At 31.7% G+C, this 23,417-nt stretch overlaps 1 protein-coding gene across 2 annotated transcripts; it reads left to right on the top strand.

The window, feature by feature from the left end:
• The first annotated feature begins 5,454 nt into the window (after positions 1–5,454).
• On the top strand, positions 5,455–21,320 carry gsb (paired box protein gooseberry). 2 transcript variants are annotated; one of them, XM_085185521.1, is made up of 6 exons: positions 5,455–5,708; positions 13,957–14,129; positions 14,334–14,592; positions 16,257–16,456; positions 16,858–17,465; positions 20,882–21,320. In XM_085185521.1, exons 1-6 carry the CDS (start codon positions 5,654–5,656, stop codon positions 20,997–20,999), a joined length of 1,413 nt encoding a protein of 470 aa, XP_085041647.1. In that variant the 5' UTR covers positions 5,455–5,653; the 3' UTR covers positions 21,000–21,320. The 2 variants fall into 2 exon arrangements, with proteins under 2 accessions (XP_085041647.1, XP_085041648.1); XM_085185522.1 differs by having other exon boundaries at positions 14,334–14,436; positions 20,882–21,314.
• Positions 21,321–23,417: the final 2,097 nt, after the last annotated feature.

The following is a 23,417-nucleotide window of genomic DNA, read 5'->3' as shown; positions in this document are numbered from 1 at the left end:
ATAATAAACAATAATTATTTACTCCGAGTAGGAATCGAACACCATACGGTCAGGATACACCTACTATCTATAATATTATTATAATATTTATATTTAAATAATTTTCTAAACATTAATTAATTATTTATTATAATGAATTCCTTATAAGTTATCGACTGCTTGGGCTACCCTCATCAGCCATTCCAAAAAGAACTCACCAATTCTAAGTTCCCGCTATGAGCTATGACTCAAGCCCATCTTCGATATATTGGCACTCGATTCGATACAACACTTAAATAGATGTCCATATATAAGTTGTAAACGAGCTAATGATCGTCTTATTTATAGCTTAACGATAGCTAAAGTGGTATTTGGTTAAGAAGTTTATAAATCTTAAATTAGAACAAATAGCCGTGTACTTTTGTGTACTTGTAATAAAACAACAATTTTTGTGTACAAAAACAACATTTTTTTTTTGTATGTTTGCTTAGGCTGATCTCAGAAACGGCTTACCGATTTAATTGCAGTTTTCAGTGTTATTTCATTCATTAAAGAAATGCTATAAATAACTAAACAGTTGTTTCAATAAAACTATTGAATTCGCTTATATTTTACTTTTAAATATGGGTGTAGATAATGTTTTAAAATTATATGTAATGCAGATTAGTAAATTAATAAGTAGTAGTTCAAGCGAGCAAAGCCGGGAGCAGGTCGCTAGTAATTAATAGGTATGCATATTAAGAAAGTTCATTCCCTATTGTAATATTATTTAAATTTTTGTGCTCGTATGCCTTTTTTTATTTTTTGTTTTGTGCAAATATGCCTATTTTTAAAATAAAGTTTCGTAGTTTTTGAATATGTACCTAATAAGAGTCAAGAACTTACTTCTAGGTGATTGGGAAATTTATGCCATGAAGTTTTAATTAGTATGAAATCGTAATAGAAACATAAAAATAAATTTAATTACTTTTGAAATTTTAATTTTTTGCTATTACCTATATGCAGAATATAGCAGGATAGACAGAGAAAAATCTAGTGTCGAGATACTCCGTTGCGAGCTCACTATCTTACTAGGCCGAGTTAGCTAAAATATCAATAAATATTTTAATTTTTTCTCTCTGGTGTCTAAATAAAAGCGCAGTATTGAGCTTCACCACTACGCGCAATACCCCCAAAATTCGCTGGAAAGTTGGCAACGGAGTATCTTAACACTAGCCTCTGACTACCCTGCTACAAGCAAGATGAAGTGTAAAGCTGAAAACAAGGATGATAGAACCAAAAAATACATAATGTTTATCATATAGCGAAAAACGGAAATAAAATAATGATTTATATTGTATCTTCTATCTATATATATATAAAATCGAAAGGTCACTCACTCATCCCGAAATCTCAGAAACTACATGTGCTAGGAATTTGAAATTTTGCATAGGAGTTATTTATAGGACTAGGAGTTGTTTTTGGGGTTGAAAGTTTGTATGAAACTTCGTTACTACAAATGCTAGGAGTCTCATATTATGTATGGACGTCACTTATAGGACGTAGGTACTCATGGAGACAGAAATTAATAATAACGTATTTCACGCAGGCGAAGCCGCGGGCGGGCCGCTAGTATATACATATATTTGATAACAATATGTCTATAGCAGTTTAGACGTCGTGTGCGGCCCATCAGCGCATATTTTCAGCGGCGTCTTTGCTCTGAAATGGGGCCTGAAGCGTGTACAACGATTTCAGCGAGAGTTTCACGCCTTTTTTTGTATCCAGTACGTACGCTCGTACGAATATTATTATATATAGACCGTGAAGTGTCGGGATGCTGTTTAAGATTTAGTTATAATTACTTTGTGTGTTATGACAACTTTTAATTGCCTTTGGGTTGAGTGCCGCCACCCAACACGCTCGGTTTGTATAATTTTTAACTAATTATGAGACTAGTCGTGGTATAGGGACACAAAGTATGTTGCTAAATCGACTGGTTGTGGGTTCGATCCCCATTCGAGGGAATGAAATATTTATTTAAGTGTATATTTTAATTTCTTCGCAATTCTCCAGAATTCGGTGGAAAGTGGGCAACGGAGTGTTTTAACACGAGATTCTCTCTGCCTACCTTGATGCGTGCGGGATACAGCGTGAAGCTGATTTAATTTGATTTTTAATCATTAAAGTAGGTAAAGATCTTTAACCATAATAAAGAATGAATTCATATTTTACTTTTGTTTCATGATATGGACCGTTTATTTTGAAAGTGGTGTAAGTCCATTTTTGAGAAAAATGAGCTATCACGTAATTCATGCTTAATTTAATGTATTGTTTTTATATATAACTAGTCCGTGTTTAATTTCTCAAAAACAACCCATGTTTTGAACAACTTATTAATCATATACAACCTTTCATTTTCTCGAAACAAAAGAAAATGGACTTACACCACTCTCAAAATAAACGGTCCATATATTTGTTTCTTAAATCGATAATTAGCATATTAATAAAACTTTTTTATGCTAAACGTAGCTAAAATATTGATTTTAATTAAATTTTAATCTGTATTTACTTTTTGTTTACTATTAAAATATTATTTGTACACTATAATTTATAATCTAATTTTAATATGCAACAATATTTAAAACTAAGTTTATATATAATTGGAAATTTTGTAAAGGTCAAATAATATTTGTTTTAAAATTTGGCCTAAAGAATTTTCACAACAAATTAGGCACAAGGCTTAAATAAAGTACTAAGATGGAGTTTAGTAGAGATTAGTTTATGAAGAGGTCGACAACAAATTAAGGGATTTTGTAAGCGGCGGGCTCGGTGAAGCGTTTTGTGGTTTTTAATTAAAATGTTACAAGCAACCCAAGGTTGTCTCGTTAATGAGTTGACGATTTCTGTTTTATTACGATAATATTGTTTTATTTAATATTTATTTTGTATTATTTTATTTTTATATAGGTTGTAAATATAAATATAATCGTTACAAAATTTATATGCAAAACAGGGTTCGTAAAAAAAATAAACGATTAACGTTTTTTATAATAAAAACATATTTTTTAAATTATTTTTTTCATATTTATGTTTAAATCTATATTTACGTTTAATTATGTATATTGGCAAAGTAATCCTATATATAAATGAAACTCCAAGCGCCTTAATACGAAAGTAGCTCAGTGCACTTCGACTGTATCCTTAAGACGCAGGTTCAAATCTAGCTGAGATCAAATTCTAATGCATTTGAATTTTACTATATATAAAAAGCATGGTAATGTCTAAATATTTGTAAATAGATATATTTTTTTAATGAAATTATTATTGCTTATACTAATTGGATAATATTATATTAATTAAGATTAAAGATCTTATACAAGTAATATCATTAATATAGTCTCCAAGAGGATTAAATATATCTCGAAAAGCGAAAGACAGGCTTAATAAAATATTCCTAAATATTAATATTTTAGGACTTATCGAAATAGGTACTTATGATTTAATAATTAGAGACCAGTCCTGGTATTTTTTTCCTAATTGAGGAAAAGAAATATTTAATATTTTAATTTCACCATAATTCGGCAGAAAGTGGAGAGCGTAGTGTTTTATCACTAGGCTCCCTGCGCCTGTAATATATGTGGGATACAGCGAGGAGATGAAAAAAGTAATTATATTGGTATATAATTACAATAATACTTAATTTTTACACAAAATCCATTGAAATCAACTGTGATAGACTAACTATTAATTAAAGGTTTAATTAATTGCATATTGTGAAACAAGTAACCTTGGCCTTTTTTGGCTTAGTCGGTACTTTAATATTTTTTTAACGTCGATGACGCTGCAGCCTAAAAGTTTACGTCGAACTTAAATAACCTTTTAAAATATTATGCTTATTTGAAAATATTATATATTTGTAAAGATGAAAAAAAAAGGTTTTAATAGTGTATGATTTTCAAAAAAGACTTAAAAATTAAACTAAAATGAAACAGCTGTGATAAAGACAGGAGTAGGTTTCTAGTGTTATTTTCCTTATTATTTGTAAGTAGACAAAAAATAGCATAGAAAATTCAATTATAAGAAATCTACAATATTATTTACTTACTTATCAAATAGTAATATGGGCTGCATTCAAACAATGTTTATATGGAATATTAATAGTAAAATATATTTTTTAAATCATTTAAACTAGTTAAAAGGAATTATCTAGTTACAAAACTTCTCCCATGCCCATATTTATTTTTATTATACAAAAAGACTTAACATTTTAATATTTTTAAATATAAATTAATATAAAAAATACATTATTACCAAAATCCCCTTTGATTTCTATAAACTCGACCACTGTCTATAATAAATATAAACAAGAAGTAATTATTTGTTAAGGCACTAACTAAGCAAACATACTTTATGTTAATTAATTCATAGATGTTACTCGTATATGACAATAATTTTAGTAGAATATTAATTTTATTTATGAATTTAGCAAAAGTTATAAGTAATATTAGGCTTTGTCCTCTATGTCACCTGTATATAGCAGAGGGAACCTAGTATTTAAATACATCGTCCTACTTCTTCCTCACAAAAGCTATTATTATTATGCTATAATATACATATATTTTTTAAATATTATAAAATGTAAAATTAAAATTGCATCCGACTAAAGCCCATATAGTTGTTTTATCAATAGCTTACATAGTTCTGAAATGCGTCAAATTTATTTATATATTTTTTTAAATCTATTAATTATGAAGCATCACCAAAAGTTTTTATAATAATAATAACAGCTAATCCAATATTTAACTACCAATTCCATTTAAATGACCAAAATATTAAAATAAGACTAAAACATTGAAAAAAATACAACAATAGTTAGATACCCCATAGTTAGAGGAATAAATCGTAATAAAAATGTTGCTGAAAAATTCCAAATCACAATACACACGAGCCCAGAACGTCAATGCAATTAACTCACACAGACCCACACAAACATTTATGTTATGGTGTGCACAGAGACCCCGCCTCATACAAATTTTGACCAATCAGCGTCTGCTGTAGGCATAGATCGCTGCGGCCGCACGCCTCATGTTCTTCGTCACGGAGCACCGACTCAGGCGCGACTCACACATTGTTAAATGCGCTTCACTTTAAAGATACCAGATCAGGTTCTATGTTCTGTCCCTTTCACTCAATATCTTGCATGTGAGATCTAGAGCCTTATAATAAAGCTAATTGATCTGAAACAAAATGATCTAAAGCTTTTATATATAATTTGAGTAATGTAATAGTTGTATTGACATCACTAATGTTATATTAGCTAAAATATGAAATTTCAGCTCAGATTTTGGAGCCGGTATTAGCAGCATTGACAAAGGCATTCGGGCAACAGAAAGAGACAAACAATCAGGCACCGAAGGCTGAGGAGGCGGTTTGACCGTTTTTTGTTGCACCGTCGATTGTGAAAGATTACACTTGAGAGTCGAAATACATCTTTACATCACACGTCAGTGGCCACTGAGCTGTCTTCAAAGTAACACGGATTAGACACACGCTGTTTCCTTTTACGTAATCATGCCGAGATACCTGTGATAGTGTTAGACTAAATTGTGAATTTGTAGGACTTCTTGTATGTGCTGGGACTTATTTGGTGCTTGGAGTACCGTTGTCTACCTTAACATCCGCTTTCGTGTCAATGGCTGTATCAACGTTGAATATGACGCCGTACTTTACAGGATATTCTTTTCAAGGTTAGTCTTTTCATGTTTATTTGCAATTGATCACTTGATTTTAGCTAATATTTTTGGATTTTGGAGTACTGAAGTAGTTGCAATTTATTGCAGTATCATCAGAATCGACATTATCAAACACATTTTCATTGCTTTTCTTATTATGAACATCAAAATCTAAATTCAATTTTATAAATTTAACATATTATATAGCTATTATATAGGTAACTACATCATATTTTTTACAGTGATTTGTTTCTCCATAAAACACTAAACGATACCATTAAATCGGACCGCATTATATGATCAAAGATTAACAGGTGATTAGTGGTCAATTACAAGAGTTTTTTATTCAAAAATGACATAATTAGGCCAACTAATTTTCTCGATCTCAAAGGTTCGAAACCGACCATAAAACCATAAAGTCATGAAGAAATTATAAAGCCAAAAGTGTATTTTATTGCTGGACCATATAACAATATTTCACTCTAACGTTCTCTAACTCTTAGATGAACAGCTCCAGGAAAAAGTTAACAATATTCTTTTTGATAATTGGGAGATTTTGTTTGGTTTCGGGAACGGTCAAGGTCTCTATTTGTTGAAAACAAATTGTACACTTTGAATATTTTTGTCCCCAAGTTTTATTGTTTTTTAAACAACTAAATTACAGTATTTTTGTGCAATGTGAATATAATAACTTAGTTTAATTTCTATTTATCAATATTTTACTTAAGCTTTACTTTAAATCATTTTTATAAGTATAGTTTTTCATTGATATTTTTTGAATGTTTATAGAGTACGTAGCCGTCAACAAATAAGCTAGTGCTAGCCAAACTAAATTGAAGAATTAATGCTTTTCTTAATATCAATTAAATAATAATATTTTCTAAAGAAAACAAATATTTACTAGATTTATATAATACATTTAGAATATGTGAAGTCTAACATAGAATTAACGTTCTATGTTATTATAATAGTACTATTATTGTATTAATACTATAGAGTCTGGTTGTTTTTTGTCACGTTGTAAAAGTGTTTCTAACAGAAATATTGCCTGCCGTAAAATGACAGAATAACCTTTGTTTTAAAGGGATTCTATTTGATATTTATTGCAGTAGACAGCCCCTTTAACACCAACGGTTTAACGAACTAACAATTGTGTGAAATTTTAACTACTGTGTAGAGCAGAGCTGTTGGTGTCAGAGCTTTTAATGGATGTAATGATATTTTTTAATATATTTTTACTTGTTATAATTAGTGTTATAGCAATAGCAATTAAACTATTTAAGTATAATATAAAATATTCAATTATGGCCAAGGAAAATATCGTGATAAGAGAAATTATAAAAAGTAAAACCGAACGATATTTCATCATCATCATCATCATCAACAGCCATCTTTTGTCCACTGCTGGACTTCTTCCGTCCCCAATTCTCGCCACCACACTCGATCCTCAGCTCTTCAACGATATTTAACTATCAATAAATAATTATCTTGTACCTACATATAAATAAAAGTATAATAATATAAATAGTTGCTCCAAAAAGTTCAGTTGCTGATGATTTTTAACATAAATCATTGCAACACGAAAACATTTCGACTGCATTGTTGAAAATGTCACCACGACTTACGACCTCCTTCCTCTGGAATAAAATTAAAAAGGAAAGAGACCGCCTAAAGCTAAATGGTGTTAGAGAGAGACAAAAACAACTAAAAGATGCCGACAACCAAACTTTTTTAACTCTTTTTTTCCTATACAATAATATTTGTAATATTTGATACTGTAATTATTATTTTAATTCTGTATAAATCTATTAAATTAGTTTTTTTTATTATAAGCTTGCTTTTTATATGACTCATAGTGATGTGCGCCTGCGCAGAGCTTTGCGGTTCTCTTTTAAGTTATTACAACTCTTAACTCATAATTCGACACAAAATTATATAACTACAAGGATAAATCTGGCTTAACGTCATTTTCTGGTCAGCTCTGACTCTACAAGGATCACAAAACATTTGGTGTAAAGAGCTGAAAGATAGGAGGTTTAAAATTAAATGATAGATGTTGGACTATATTAAAAATATTAATATGTACTTTAAATTTAATGAAATTTGTCGAAATGTACTAGATCCTTTAGTTAACTGCTTATAGCCATTTTAAGTAAAGAATAAATCTTAGTTCTTTACAATTTAAACATTTTCTAAACAAAAATGTTTTAATCGAAATTAATGTCGATTAGTCCATATAATGTGTGCGATGATGGTCGATGTCCGCGATATGCCTCAGGCTAGGTGACGGCCCGGCCGATACCGATCTACAAACGCCTTGTAATTTCCACGCGAAACGCCAACGAGAACTCAATGAACTTCTTGTTTGTTACGTATATCATCGATGTTTTTACCAAAAATTACTTGTGACTTTTGCTAAAAGTTTAGTATAGTACGCTCAACAAGTAGTGACCCCAAAGTTAGCTGCGTAGATTTGATTTTACGATTTTTTTCATATTTTTCATAAAAAAAATCCGAGTGACCAATGCACAAAAGTTCCGAAAACCTAATTATGAGACGGCCACGACTCGTTGATCGTACTATACCATAATCAAGGTTTAGCCACATTCGTATCAAGTTGGACAGCGGTGCACATCGCACGCTCACAGACGCAACCTTCAAAGGCACCGACAGCCTCCTTTAGCCGTATAATATGACGCGCCTCGTCCCGCGCCCGCGAACTCCTCTGAACCTCCAGGGTTCTTTCTGCCATTATTTATGTCGATCTAATAATAAACAAATTGATATAGTCGATTTTTAATTTATTTTCAATTAGAATTTTAGCTAGTGTCGTATAAAATTTTGTTTTTGAAAAAAATATGATGGACATGTAGAGTGGTTTTTGTAGTGAATGTTTTTGAATTAAAATTTTAAAATCAGCTTTACGCTGTATCATGTTATGGCACAACATGGTAGGAACGTAATGTTAAGACACTCCGTTCTCCATTTTCCGCCGACATCTCGAGGCATTACGTTTTGAGCGGCGGAACTTAACGCCTGCTTTGCTTTGATACCAGAGAAAAGAAGTAAACATGTAAATAAATAATTTAAAATTTTAAAATTATATGACTTACTTAAGATTTTATTCTTATAAATTTAAATAATTTGTGTTTACATGTTAATCTATTAATTTTATTTCATTTTTATTTACAAAGTAGACGTTTATTTTCTGTTTCAATACCTAATTAAATATGGCGGCGAATCGCTTTCTCTATCTTTATTCATTAAGTTCTAATTGCAACTTACATTATCTTATTTTTAATCGTGGCAGTAATCTAAGTTTAATCATTGTTTGTATTAAATGAAGTTTTGTATTTATAAATAGATTGCTTTATTATAGTATCAAGGTAGAATATAAAATATATATTAGGAAGTCAAAGTTAATTATAAAATATTATTTAAATCGTTAGTTACTTTGACCCCTATATAAACGTTAGAAAAACTTAAAAGTTAGTGTCGTTTAAAAGCTTTCTTTTAATAGAAAATTATAAATATACCTATACATAAACTTATAACCTATAAAATAAAACATTTCATCGCTCTAGTGTTTGCCAGCATTGCCTCGAGAATTCGGCGGAGAGAAGGGAGCGGAGTGTCATAGCACTAGGCTCCCTCTGTCTACTCTACTCCGAAGCTGAAACCTTATAAACTATTTATACTTATCTATCCATATTTTTATATTTCAACCAATATTATATTACAGTAAATTTACGATACCAACAAAACAAGCGGCAAAACTACCCATCAAAGAGTCCATTTCGTATAATAAAAGAAAAGACCCGTCAAATTAGTACATAACGCTTCATGAATACGGAATGAGGTCGACCAGGGCACTTTCAAACACACTATTATAATGAAATAAAATATTCCGTTCCATTCATCACCAGAACTTACATACATTATGTTGGCCGTTGACGAGCCGAAAGGCGTCGCCTAGTTTGTACAGTTGGCATTCTGTTGTATAGAGGGAGATTTCGTTATAGGTAGGTAGGTAGGTAGGTAGGTAGGTATTTATTGTGACAAGCCTTCGATCATATTTTAAATTAAATTTTTCTTAGTTATGGATTTTTTTGTATATCTATCTTTTTCTTCTTCTTGGCATTAATCCCGGCAATTGCCAGGGTCTGCCTTCCTACTCAACCTACTCCAATTTGCACGGTATTTTGCGTCTTTTGGTTAGACCATTGGCTCTCTTGTCCTGCATCACTCATAATGAGTAATATTAGGTGGGAGGTTAAAATCATAAGTTTCATATTCTCTATCCACTAGAATAGAATATTCTTTATATATTTCTATCAGAAGTAAAAAGGAATTAACAAAAATCTTTACAAATGGCAAAAGCCATATATTTGAGTGAAATAAAAATATAAGCCACAAGCATGCGTTATAGCAATAAACATGTTGTGGAAATTGAGGTCCATACCGTACAGATTGCATGTACGAGATGCTGGGTCACGCCGGGTCAAAAGATAGCAAGAGAGTGTAAATCGCAACTTAAATTCTAACTTAATGTATGTAATATAATATAAATATTGTTAATCGAGACTAAAATTTAATACAATTTTGTTAATAAATATTAATTATATCTAGTTTTTATTAGTTAAACTAAAAATATTTTTAAAATCTTTTTGAAGGGTGCCATTAAAATAAAAAAATTCTGAAACCTTCCAACCATAATGCTCGACGGTCTACTCGACGGTACAGCCGTTACAATATAACCTATGAAAGTATAATAGAACTGATTTGATAACCGATTGCTTCACCAGCCACGCGACCAAGAGGCCACACAGCTCTCCGAACGCTTGAAGAAGGCTTAATGGAATGACACAGCCTTTGTAAATGCCGCCCAATTCTTATGCCTATTCAAAGTGAATTTCTTCTCTTTGTTGCTTGATTTTGGACAGCAATAGCTTATTTTATTAGTATACGATAAAATTATTATATTAAACGGTTTTAACAGGCTACGATAGTCATCTGTACGTATTAGAATAAAAGGCGATGGTTTTAAGTCTCGTTTTTTATTATAATATTTTTTTCTATTTCATATTGTTAATATTATATTTAGTTTAGTATTGATCGACCTCGACTTTAGATAACCTTTGTAAATTCAATATTTTCTTTCATATAAACATGTTGTGAGGAAATTGGAATGAGTTTTTTGATTTGAAAATAAAATTGGTACAGGAATACAAAATGTAAATAACATTTTTCTATTATTACTGTTTGTATAATAATATTTATTATATTATGTATTTAATGAATATTGTCAATTTTTTTAATGTTAATAACTGCTGCAGAGGTATTTAATATTTCAAATATAAGATTGGACACAATTCGTATAAGGAATGTTATGTATGACGTATAACCTCATATAAATTTTACTATAGGGACATTAATGTCGATACGCGAAATTGATTTGCGAGCAGAAACATATTATGATTGTGAAAATGAGGTTTACGATTTATTTACACAATACGATATCGGCTTTAAACATTACCAACTATCACTAGAGTTGCTTGTAAGCATCTAAGTCACAAGAAACTTCCAAGTCAAAAGTATAAATATAATAAATAATATCAATATTAAAGTTTCATATAATTATATAACTCATAATGGCAAATAGCTGCTTAAATCTTATTCGTATCAAATAAATTTTATTTTGAATTGACAGGTAGATATGGTAGATGTTCCAAATACAGTACAAAATTCTCTTTTACAAAAAAAATATGTCATTAAAAAAAACATTAAAACCTTTTTTCTTACTTAACATTATTTCCCTTTATACAGTTATCAGGTCACAACTATAACCATTTAATAGGCCATTGCTTATAACTAATATGTGAACGGGATATCTTTACGCCTATTGCCTTCGTAACTTTTATTAGCCGTTTCAGTGTAGTATGCCTCTGGCGGTATTGTAGCAATAACCTATGACATTAAATGTCACAGTCAATATCAAATCACTTTACGAAGTGAAAACACAATAAACAATATAAAAGTGGTTTAAAGTGTGTTATGCGATAGTGTCATATCTGGAAAATCAACAAAATTTGCCAAGTAATACAAGTAATAAATAAATAAATAACATCGTCAATATTTAAGCCTCAGAAGGTCTCGATTTCTCTGTTTTGAAACATAATGAAGATGAATCTTCCATTAAGAAACCGGAGTCGATAGAATCGAAAGCGATATTCGCAAAAATGCACTTAAGAAATCCAATCACAGCGACAATGCTTATGACAAGTCGACGCTACGACGGAATTCGATAAAAATGTGATTGCTAATTAAAATTGACACAGAAGTCCGATATTGAAACGAAAAATCTTCATTTATTTTGTCACGGTCCGCCTTACGTTTAGCGTTAAATGGTTGACTCTGTTTCAATTTCGTCTTACACGAATGCGCCGGTTGAACGAATCGGTACACGGTTTGTGTTATTGTGTGAATTTATACCTTCAATACTTCTATCGCTTCTATCTAAATTTAGTATGTGATTATATTTCAAAGGAATCACTCTGGCCAATGCTATGAATAAGACAAGTAAGTAAAAAACTGGCTTCCGAATACTTGCTGACTTACTTTTTTTGTATTAAATGCTCTTCTTATTTCTTGTTGTGCTATTGTATCAATTGCTATACCACCCTGGTAGCGGCTTTTGTACTCACAAAATGGTGCATGATCAAAATGTGCTTCCGGACGATTAATTTTACCGAATAAATGTTGAAATTTGTTGTTAACTTCGCCTCCTTTTGCGTTAATAGCGTTACAATGTTTGCGAATTCTATTACGCATTGTAAACTTCAAGTTTCTTTGTCCCTTTTATTCCTTTATCGGTCGAACGTTGGATTGATCCTATTCCAATATTGAAACATTTTACTTGTGTATTCATTTCTATATTAACTTCATATATTGGATTATATTTTGTAATTCATCTATTGTTACATTTTTTATCCTAAATATATGTAAAAATATTCGCTACCTATTTCATAATAATTTACAAAAATAATAAAAGATAATGAAGTGATACATTAGTGCTAAACCACCCACATTTGTATAGGGAACTTATTATGCGTCATAAATATTTCGGGAACGTTAAATTAACCCAAAGAACATGGGCACCACGACGTCTACGGGGTTCTGATAAAAAATATGTTGGGGCCACTTGCAGAAAGTCGTGGCTGACCACAAATGTGCATCGACCGAGTCTTATTTAGTAGAAAATAAAGATTATAATAAAATGAAAAATGTAGGTGTTTATTTCGTTTTATACTTTTAATATTTGAATTCTTATCCCTACGATGTTTGGGTTACGGTGCATTTTGCAGTGTTTTACATCTCGTTTCTTGTCTTATTATAGGACATACTTGTTGACATGTTGTTTAATTGATCGGTGCCTCTCAGCAGGGGTCCAGAAACCTACGTGTGGCGGTTTCTTTGAGGAATTATTTGAAATTGATAAACTATAAATGCCTCTACAAGTGGAACATGCCACTGTTATTTTTTCATTACAAATGAGAAGTGTCTATCAAAATTGGATAAGAATTGGGAAAGAATGTCGGAACGCCTTCCTAGATATATTATCTAGGATCATTTTGATGTGGTCTTTGTTCATTTTTATTTGTATGAGTAAACTTGTAAATATTTTTAAGACGAAAGAAAGAATAATTACTAAATTATATGCTGTTCTAATTTTTATATTTATAATAATAAATAATGTATCATAGGAAATAAATGGAATTGAAATGTTTTCCTCAACTTATTTCGGCTAAATATAAGTCAAAATGGATACAAAGCCGTCGCAAAAATCGTTGATCGGCGGCTTCCTTTGACGATTGGTGGTCCCCCAGCCCGTGATGTGATTATAATAGCCACTTTACTCACATATATTAATAGTCCCAGAAATGTTTTATATCTTAAGGAATTTTATTTGCAATTATTGTCGAGCGAAGATAATTACCGAGCTCGATACTCATCACAATAAAATTAGCAATTAATTTTTGATAACTTACCTTTCACCGTGGGAAGCTGAGAATGAACGGTCATAATCTTAAGCTAGATCTATTAATCTAGTGACTATCAATAAAGAATTGAATAAAATATGTATTATTAAACTTACACTGTGGGATTTAAGGAAAATTTCAACAAGAAAGCTATATTTTCTTGTACATTTAGTCCTTTCTTTCTATCTTTAATTTTATATTTAAAAATATTTTGTTTGTTTTAGGACAAGGTCGTATGAATCAATTGGGCGGTGTGTTCATCAACGGTCGCCCTCTGCCAAACCATATTAGGTTGAAGATAGTGGAGATGGCCGCGGCTGGTGTCCGTCCTTGCGTCATCTCACGCCAACTCCGTGTATCCCATGGCTGCGTTTCTAAAATTCTAAATCGATACCAGGTTTGAATTAAATTAATCATAATACTTTAAATATGAATACTTGTGAAGTGAAAAAAATATTATGTAAATTGATTGAATTGAAGATTTTCAAAAATTCTCTAAAAGTGTCCTTTATACCTATATTAAAAAGTTGTTTATTTCATGTTACAAGTAATGTACGTAATTTATTTCTTTATTTTTATTAATTTACATTTTTTTTCTCAGGAAACTGGTTCAATACGGCCGGGAGTAATCGGGGGTTCAAAACCAAGAGTGGCCACACCCGAAGTTGAAAACAGGATAGAGGAGCTGAAGAGACAAAACCCAGGTATATTTTCCTGGGAAATTAGAGATAAATTAATAAAAGAAGGCATTTGTGATAAAAACACTGCGCCATCGGTCAGTTCGATTTCGCGGCTTATAAGAGGAGGCAAAAGGGATGAATCAGACCCTAGAAGAAACCACAGTATTGATGGTATTCTAGGTAAGTCTTACTTACCTTGAACTAAAGCTATCTTTATACAAATCCTTCAAAAAATATTTCATAACAAAAGTATAATTAAAATGTAATTTAAAATTGATTCTTACAATTTACAAATGCCTTTTTGCATTTCACTAGAGTAAATAGAGGCAGAAACTCTGTCCACTTGAACACTTTCCGAGCCACAATGTGCGCGTTGGGAACAGTATATTGCTAAAGTTTGCTCTACAATTTTCATAACTTCAGCTCGATAGCTGGCTTTAAGCAGTCTATTTCTATTATTCTCAGTATGCGAGGTTATTTCGAAACACAAGTTAATATTACATTTGGCCCCATTAAGGAATCCTTCAAAAAATATTTTTACTATAAATAAAATAATTGAAACCTTCGTTATAACGACGCGTAAACAAGTGCCGTGTCATCGCAGTCTTTAACGCCGTTGAAGGCCATAATCACTTAATACACTTTAAATAACATTATTATTATGAATTTATTCATATAATGAGACCGTCCGAAACGTTTGCAAACTCAGTAAAATGGCGTATAAAGTTAATAGTCCACGTAAAAGTGAAGCGGGCGAGGCGCGCGCGCACGCCACGGCAGCGCCCCTTGTGTCGGCTTCAGAAATTGTAGGTTATAAAAATGAAATTAGTACTCAAAGCTGTTATTATCCCATCGCTTTTGGCCGCGGGGCTTGCATTACGACAATCTGTCCGTACTGCACGTCTTGTGCCGTATAGCTAGCCAATATAAAATGGCGCTCCTAATATCCCGGTTTCGCCTTAGAGATTCCGCGATAAGATTATGCATATTAAATCGTGTACGGCTAAAGTAATGTCTACACTGGAAAAGCGGGTCCCTTTGCGTACTAAAATTTGCGTTTCGTGCCCTTCTATGATGGCGTGTAACTGTACTGGTCTGTTCTCGCTGGTCGTGGAACTGGAAAAGCCTTTCGGAGAAACGTTTAGCCTGAGTGTCGCAGCTTTCGTAATTTTTATGAGCAATTACGTATGATAATTTTTGTCGTGAATATTTAAAAGAGTTTTACCAAAAAAAAAACATACGCCTTTTTTAACCTTTTTTTTATGGATCTATATATTATGTACATGTTTACTTTTATAGCATCACGCTGTATCCCGCTCACGGGAATCGAACCCATAACCTCGAGCGTTTACAGTCACTCGATATAAAAAAATATTGAAATTTGTGATCTAGTAGCCGTTAAAAATAATAACATTCTTTAAGCACATACATGTAAGTTAGTTATGGTAATATTTATTAAGTCTCGAGAACGTCATTACATTTCTTTGAACATAATTTTCAATGTGGTTTCATTCAATTTAATCCAGAGCGCGTGTGGTCCGAGCGGTAGCCGATGACAATAATGAATGTAATGAAACAAAACGATCAGAAACTAGAAAGTAATCATAGCATTACAGTGACAAATTTTACATGTGATTTAAATTTAGACCCATTATCGTTGATCATTTGAAAATAAAAGCAGTCGTTGATCATTTGAAAATACACATTATATAATTATATTAAGTTTATAGCGTAGAATGTTGTTTTATATGAGGGGGAACCTTAATTACGATAATTCAGTATCTGTAAATTTATATTAAGCGTACATACAAATCAGCTAATTATTAATTTTTATCACTATATAGGTCCATCATCATGTGAAGATTCAGACACAGAATCCGAACCCGGTATCACCTTAAAACGAAAACAAAGAAGATCTAGAACCACCTTTTCTGGAGATCAGCTTGAAGCACTAGAGCGGGCGTTCACAAGGACACAGTACCCTGACGTTTACACTAGAGAAGAATTGGCACAAAAAACTAAGCTCACTGAGGCTAGAGTACAGGTATTTAATTCATCCTTTCAATCAAAAAATCCAATTATTTTTGTTAGTCAATATTTGTAAAAACATTTATACTATTATTTATAACTTATACCTTGTAATTTAAAGGAAAAAATATAGTAATTATCTTTATAATTAATTATAGCATGTAACCGAGCATATGGTGTTTTGTAAGGCGCTACTGGACTCCTGCTTTTATTTTATTAATGGGTTACGATAAATTATAGTAATAAAACTAAACACTCTGCTCATCTAATTCGAGACATAATCGATTTTGCTACCTTTTAATTATTTTGTTCATTAATTATATTATTATTAAAACACTTTTAATACCACATTTTAATTAGGATTTTTTTTAAATATTTTAAAATATTTTGAAGTAATTTGTGATTATTCTATAACAGGTCTGGTTTTCAAACCGAAGAGCTCGTCTACGCAAACAATTAAATTCACAACAACTGAGCGCCTTCAACACAATGTCATTGCAATCTGCTTTCCCGTCGGTTCATCAACAATATGAACCTCCGTCCACTTTCAATGCTCAATGTGCTTCTTGGCAGCAATCGTATTCATCAGCTTTGGGCTCAAGTTCTGTTCTTAATTCCGCTTTAGCGCCCTCTATTCACCAGTCTGCATTATCAGCACCTTCCGTATGTCAGTCGGCCTTAGCAGCTTCTTCTCTGCATCCGCCTACAACAAGTTCATTCTCGTCAGGCAACCTAACCCCGTTGTCTCATTCATCCGAAATACCAACACCTCTGCACGCACCATCTGATACCACTCCCCCTAGTACAAGTCCAACTACGGCAAGTCCTACCGCGAATCAGAGTGGTGGTATCACCTATCAACATCCCAGCTATGCCAATGGAACTGAGGTCTCCCATCCTTACGGCTATGGAGACTATGCCAAGCAAGACCACATGTCGGCCCACAACCACTGGACATCAAGGCAACTGAGCGGTCACCCTCAAAATAAATTAGCTGAAGTCAGCGCCTGGTCAGATAATTATAGGTAAGTTTATTTTACGTACATGTAGGTATATCTGTAATAATGATTTATAAAGAAAAATTAACCGCTTTTAATATCTCAATAAGCCCTAGCGGCAACCAATTGCCTTTATGAATTATTGATGTTTAGCTGCTTATTCAGTTTTGGATTCGAGTGATGAATATTCAATAATAATAAAAGTTTCCAAGTAATGATTTATGTACTTTGTATAATACAAACTTTATTATATTAAAAATTTTCTGTACACGACAATTAGTGAGAAAGCAACGTTGAATAACGTTGTAATTTATTTGATTTAAAATCGCCATCCCCTTCGCGTATTAGACCATAGGAGTAGATAAGTCTCGCAAATTGTGATTAATTTTATTTCTTTTCACCTTCCTTTATCATTAGCCGAGGCGGCCGCGAATCAATTAAGAGTGTAAGAAGTCAGATATTATACGCCGCGCGGGTAGTTATTACAGACTGATCTTCGTAATACGCCGATGCGATCGTGAAGGCAGTAGGGTTGTGAATTTTATGTATATTTTTGATCGATTACTAATTGGTTTTGAAGTTACGATACATTTAGATTTACCGTAATATTTAACGGTTATTTTCACAAATATTTTTGATATGTTGTTATCGAATATAATTTTACTTATGCGTGTAATTCTAACAATGAATTGGTCTTAAAGTATGTACAGTATGTCAAATATATTGTCTCTTTGTATGTGAAACGAGAACGTCGTTTATCTGTGTAATCGAGACAAAGCGAGACGATAAACTTAACATTGGACCACACACAATATGTTTTAAAGCACAATGAGCAGAACTCAAGTAATATATGAGCTAGCCGCGTCTATGGCGATCGGTATTTTCTAGTTCTTTAGGCAACCTCGATTGACGTAACTTCGAAGAAGAGTAAAATGGATAGCGATTCATCAATTTCAGGCGCCAGATATCCCACTTTAAACTACTTGAAAAGTAAAACGAATAAATTTAAAAAGTTTTATTTTGTATTGGAAAATTCCGCGTAATTTAGCTACCTACTGATTGTTCGGAAATTAATTGAACGTCAAGTGGACGTACTTCCTTTAAAACTCTTAAAAGCAATCAATTAAGTTGATATTTTTTCTCACTTTTAATAATGTTTTTACGATTTTAACGGTGTATATTGCAAATTGAAAATATCTAGAAGGACAAAATACGTAACGGTATCTTCTTAAAAGTGAAGTGAATATTAACTTAATAGCCTTGAGGTTCAAAAAAATTTTTTGTACCCAAAAGCTAATACTACGTTTATTAAATCAAAATATACATAACACTTAAACTACGGAACGAAATTACGAGCCTTCCGTAACTTTGTTTGGAAACTGTTCAATTTTGTTTTTATCATCATAATGGGTACCCAACATTCTAGTAGATTCTAAATATAAAATAGACGAATTTGATATTTATTGAAATGCAATAAGGCAAGTAATACGATGCAAGTAATATGCTTAAGAAGGCTTTATCGCCGGCATACATTGCGGAAAACAGATAAACATACGTTGCTTTGTACTGAGCGCTCGGCAATTAATGGGAGGCCGAACGTGACATTAGTGCGATGAACCTTTACATTAGAGGCACCACAAACCTGGTATTAAAACTTATCTGAAGCTATTTGCCTTCGACTTCCTAAACAGTGTGGTTCTGTACCTTTTATTGGACAGCTTATGTCGGATGGACCGTTTGTTCGCACAAAATGTATTCGTGATTGATGGATGCAGGTGAACGAAAATTGCTTTTCGATTGCACGGAACGTCGATTGAAATGTTGAGCTTTGGGTTTGCTAGTCATTGGATATATTAGTTGAAATCTAAAAGAGTTGGTCAAATATGAAGAATATTTTAATTTTTCTTTTGTTTCTGATGTAGATAGATATGTATGAGGAAATGACTATAATAATCCTCATTTGTGTTAGTTAGGAAATTGGTTACATAGCTAAATTGTAGTATATGTATAGTAAATACTATATCAGTTACAAATAAATGAATCCGTTCAGTATAACAAATTAGGGATAGCACAACGTTGCGTGCTCCCGCGCCGTTCCACTTAGTAGCTGCAGCTTTCCGAAATGATATCTTGTGTACGTTAATTACGATAACTGATTAAATTTCTCCTTCACCTGTTTTAATTTAACCACCGTCATCATTTGCAACCGGAAAATTGGCACTCGCAGTAGCACTTCCAAAGGAATTTTCGATTACATTACCATGAAAAAGATTGCTCTTATCGACGTATAATATAGTCATTTACGAAAAAAAAATGTAATCTATATATATAAAAGGACTTGTCCTCACTGACTGAGGTAAGACGCACGCACAGCCTTAACCGCTGATGGTAGAAACGTTAAATTTGGACAAAAGTTTACTTTCGTAATCTGGACAACCACTAAGAAGGGATTTTGAAAAATTTTAACCCTAAAGAGGTGGAATAGGGGTTCAAAGTTTGTATGGAAAAAAAAATAAATCGGCACCGATTTTTATAAAATTTGAAATTTAGATTTTTAAAAGTACTTAATTGAATACGTGTTTCATCGTTTTCTAGAATTCTCCCCCTAAGGGTGCAAATAAGGGGTTGAAAGTTTGTATAGGTTATTTTTAAATCGTCACCAATTTTTATAAAATTTGAAATTCAGACTCTTAAACGTATATAATTAAACACATGTTTCATGATTTTCTAGAATTCACCCTTAAATACGCAAGCGAAGCTGCGCGCGTCCGCTAGTTAAATATATACAAACAGAGAAAACACGTAGATATACTGCTATCTAAAAATCTCTTTTTCCTATATACGTATATTATTTTAATGCATGCCTATTTTAAGCTTAGATCAACTGCGAAGGTTTTAATATTTAAGCCTATCCACCCACACGTACCAATAATCTATTATTGTTTATGCGTTACTCTGAACATGAATAAGCCTTAATAACGTATTAGCCACTGAATTCAATTGAATGTATAATTTTATTGTAAGCTTAGTCACGATTTATTTCCGTAAGAAGTCATTTACATGGGTTTTCTTTCATATCATACCGACCACCTAAATTACGCATTCGGTGATGGAAAATAAGTAATAATTATTTGTGGTGGTTTGATTGCTCTATCATTATTCTCTGTTAATACTGTATACCGATATTTCTATACTTTAATTACTTTATTTATGTCATAGCTTTTTGGATTTCCCACGTTTGTCTGTGAAACAATAGAACCGAATCAAATCAGCTTCACGCATTATCCCGCATATATCCGCGTAGGCAGAGGGACCCGAATTCTGCAGAATATATTATAAACATTATATTTTTAACTATTCGATTTTTATAATATAAGAAAATCGGTATTGTAATTTATTATTATTTCTGTTGTAACATTACTAATATAACATTTCTTTTGCAGTTCATTTTTCGGCACCAATCCTCATTACGCATCACACGCACATTCGCCAACCGAAGCCAAATCTGGATATCCATATCTAGGACAGCTAGGTGGAATGGACATGGGAAGGGTTCATTAAATTTACAAATATATTGTTTTCATATATATAGTTAAAACATAATTTAAATACATCAATTAAAAGTAATTAACGAGTGTTCAATAGTACATATCATCAGTGCCTTCATCTCAATAATAATGGTAATTTAAAAAAATGTATACTTTTTGAAGATTTTGACCTTTTATGTAATTGAGATATATTATGATATAGGGTGTGTGAATATATCAAATTTTGTATTATACAGCTTTATTTACATATTAAAAAAAATAGGTTTAAGATATTTTGTTCCTAATTATTAATAGTTAATTATACACTAAGATATAGTTTAGTATAATATTAAATTGTATAATTATGTATAATAATTAAATTAACTTGTATAAATTTTAAAGTTGTATAAATTTTATAAGAATAGAAAATATTTCAACTTTTTACAATTTTAACGAATGCCTTGATGCAATTGTGATTTAATAATAGATTTGTATTTATTATAATAAAGTTACGTTTCATTTAGAATAGATTATTTTAAGTATATTAAGCACTTCTAAAAATGTTTATTGAAAATAAAAATATTGTTCTGAAACCACATGTTTTATTAACACTGCTTTGCTCTTATTTTTACCTTTTTTCATAAATATTACTTCTTTGCATAAGTATGGCAATAATACTTACATAATTATATAAATAAACAGTTAGACACTTGGACGACTTAGATAGAGATTTAAAGATTTTTTTAAACATTTTGTTATGAAAACTATTTCCATTTTCTGTCTACTAAATGAAAGTTAATCATTATTTCTCATTACTTAATGCAATATCAAAGTTCGGCGGGAAATGGCGAAGGGAGTGCCTTAACACTTGGTTTTCTCTTCTTACTCTTCTATTTGCGGGATACAGCGGGAATCTGATTTTGAGTAATCCTTCACATAGGTATTCCCACCTAATTCGAATATTAAAAATAACTCTACAAAAATACTTATATTAATATTCTTTATAATACTTTTAATAAATATATAAAATAATTCATCTTTTGTCAAACATAGCTATTAACCTCGAACACGGTTTAGTGAATATATTTCCACACGTCGTTGGCAGAGGAGATTGCGGTCTACAAATATCTCTTTAGTTTGCACTCTCATTATTGTTATCGAGTTTAATACATTTTAATTTGAAAATAAATATCAAAAAAAAATATTATATACTTTATTTATCAACAACAAAGTAATTTTTTTTTGTTGTTTTCTACTGACACTTGTTTATTTCTTTAGAGTTTTCGATATAAACTAGGACATTTCAACAGAAGTCAATCATGTTTTTAATTAAGATTAGTATCAATAAACTGACTTTAAGTTAGTATATTTACTAGGTAGCCGTGGCGAACGGCACACGACAGGTTGTGAGTTCGATGCCCATTCGAGGAAATGAATATAAAATATATTTAAGGTTTTCGCTTATTATTCACGATGCAAAGCGAAGCGTTGAATTTCGCCACCCAAAATACATGCTTTCAGAATTTGGATGAAAGTGGAAAACAGAAGTGTCTTAAATGGAACGGAGTGCCTTAACACAAGGTTCTCAGGTTCCCTCTGCCTACTCCGCTATATCTGGGATACCTCGTGAAGCTATAAAAAAATACAATATCGATTACAATACAAATATCTGAAATTCCTTAAAAAATAATATAAATGTAATAATGGTATATGGAAAACTAAATATTTTTCAAAGTAAACATCAAACAATTTTTAATAAAGTTTATCTAGTGTTAGTTAAATGAAGTAATAAATTAACTTTAATTATTGTTGTCTATTAGTATAACATTAGATAATTTAAATACATATTTTTGTTAAAGAACCATAAAACTTAGACATAAGCGGAGTGACTCTACCCTTCACGTTTTGACAATAGCATTGTATGTAAGCACAGTATGGGGTGTAATTAGGCAGTCAAATACAGCCGACAACGTGTTTACGTTCTTAGTTCACTGATTGTTTTAATTTCAGGTATTAATTTGTCATCTCTACTATCATTTAACCTTGAGACTAGTTCAGCCCCAAGGGTGTGACTGTAAATATGACAGATTGTAGGTTCGATTCACACTCGAAGTAATGAGCGTGGTTGAGTTCCGCTACTTGAGATACTCAATTGAGTATCTCAAGTAGCGGAGGAGCGGAATGTGCTGCAAAACCGCGGATTTTAAGTTTATAATTATAGATTTTAAAATTGTAAATAAAATAAATTAAATTGTTATACAGCTTTGTTGAGGTCAGTCTGCGTACAAGCATGCGACTGTAAATGCGTCAGGTTGTGAGTTCGATTCCCATTAGAGAAAATGAAGAATTTAATATTTTCATTTATTCATTCACTCTAGTGTTGAAGTAAATGTGTGGCGTTTAGTTCCGCCATACAACACACAATGCCTAACTTCAGCGGAAAGTTGTGAAC

The sequence above is a fragment of the Heliconius melpomene genome, chromosome 5 (assembly GCF_056956725.1).
Source record: "Heliconius melpomene rosina isolate 202511_hmr_F chromosome 5, ASM5695672v1, whole genome shotgun sequence".
Lineage (NCBI taxonomy): Eukaryota > Metazoa > Arthropoda > Insecta > Lepidoptera > Nymphalidae > Heliconius > Heliconius melpomene.
The sequence above is the reverse complement of the archived record's forward strand: the minus strand, read 5'-3'. Positions and strand labels throughout refer to the sequence as shown.

What these genes read in the sequence shown, in the direction of transcription:
- gsb (XM_085185521.1), top strand. Translation starts at nt 5,654, where the DNA reads ATGGCTGTATCAACGTTGAATATGACGCCGTACTTTACAGGATATTCT. An exon ending in AAATTCTAAATCGATACCAG is followed by an intron (nt 14,130 to 14,333) that starts GTTTGAATTAAA and finishes TTTTTTTCTCAG; the next exon opens with GAAACTGGTTCAATACGGCC. An exon ending in TCACTGAGGCTAGAGTACAG is followed by an intron (nt 16,457 to 16,857) that starts GTATTTAATTCA and finishes ATTCTATAACAG; the next exon opens with GTCTGGTTTTCAAACCGAAG.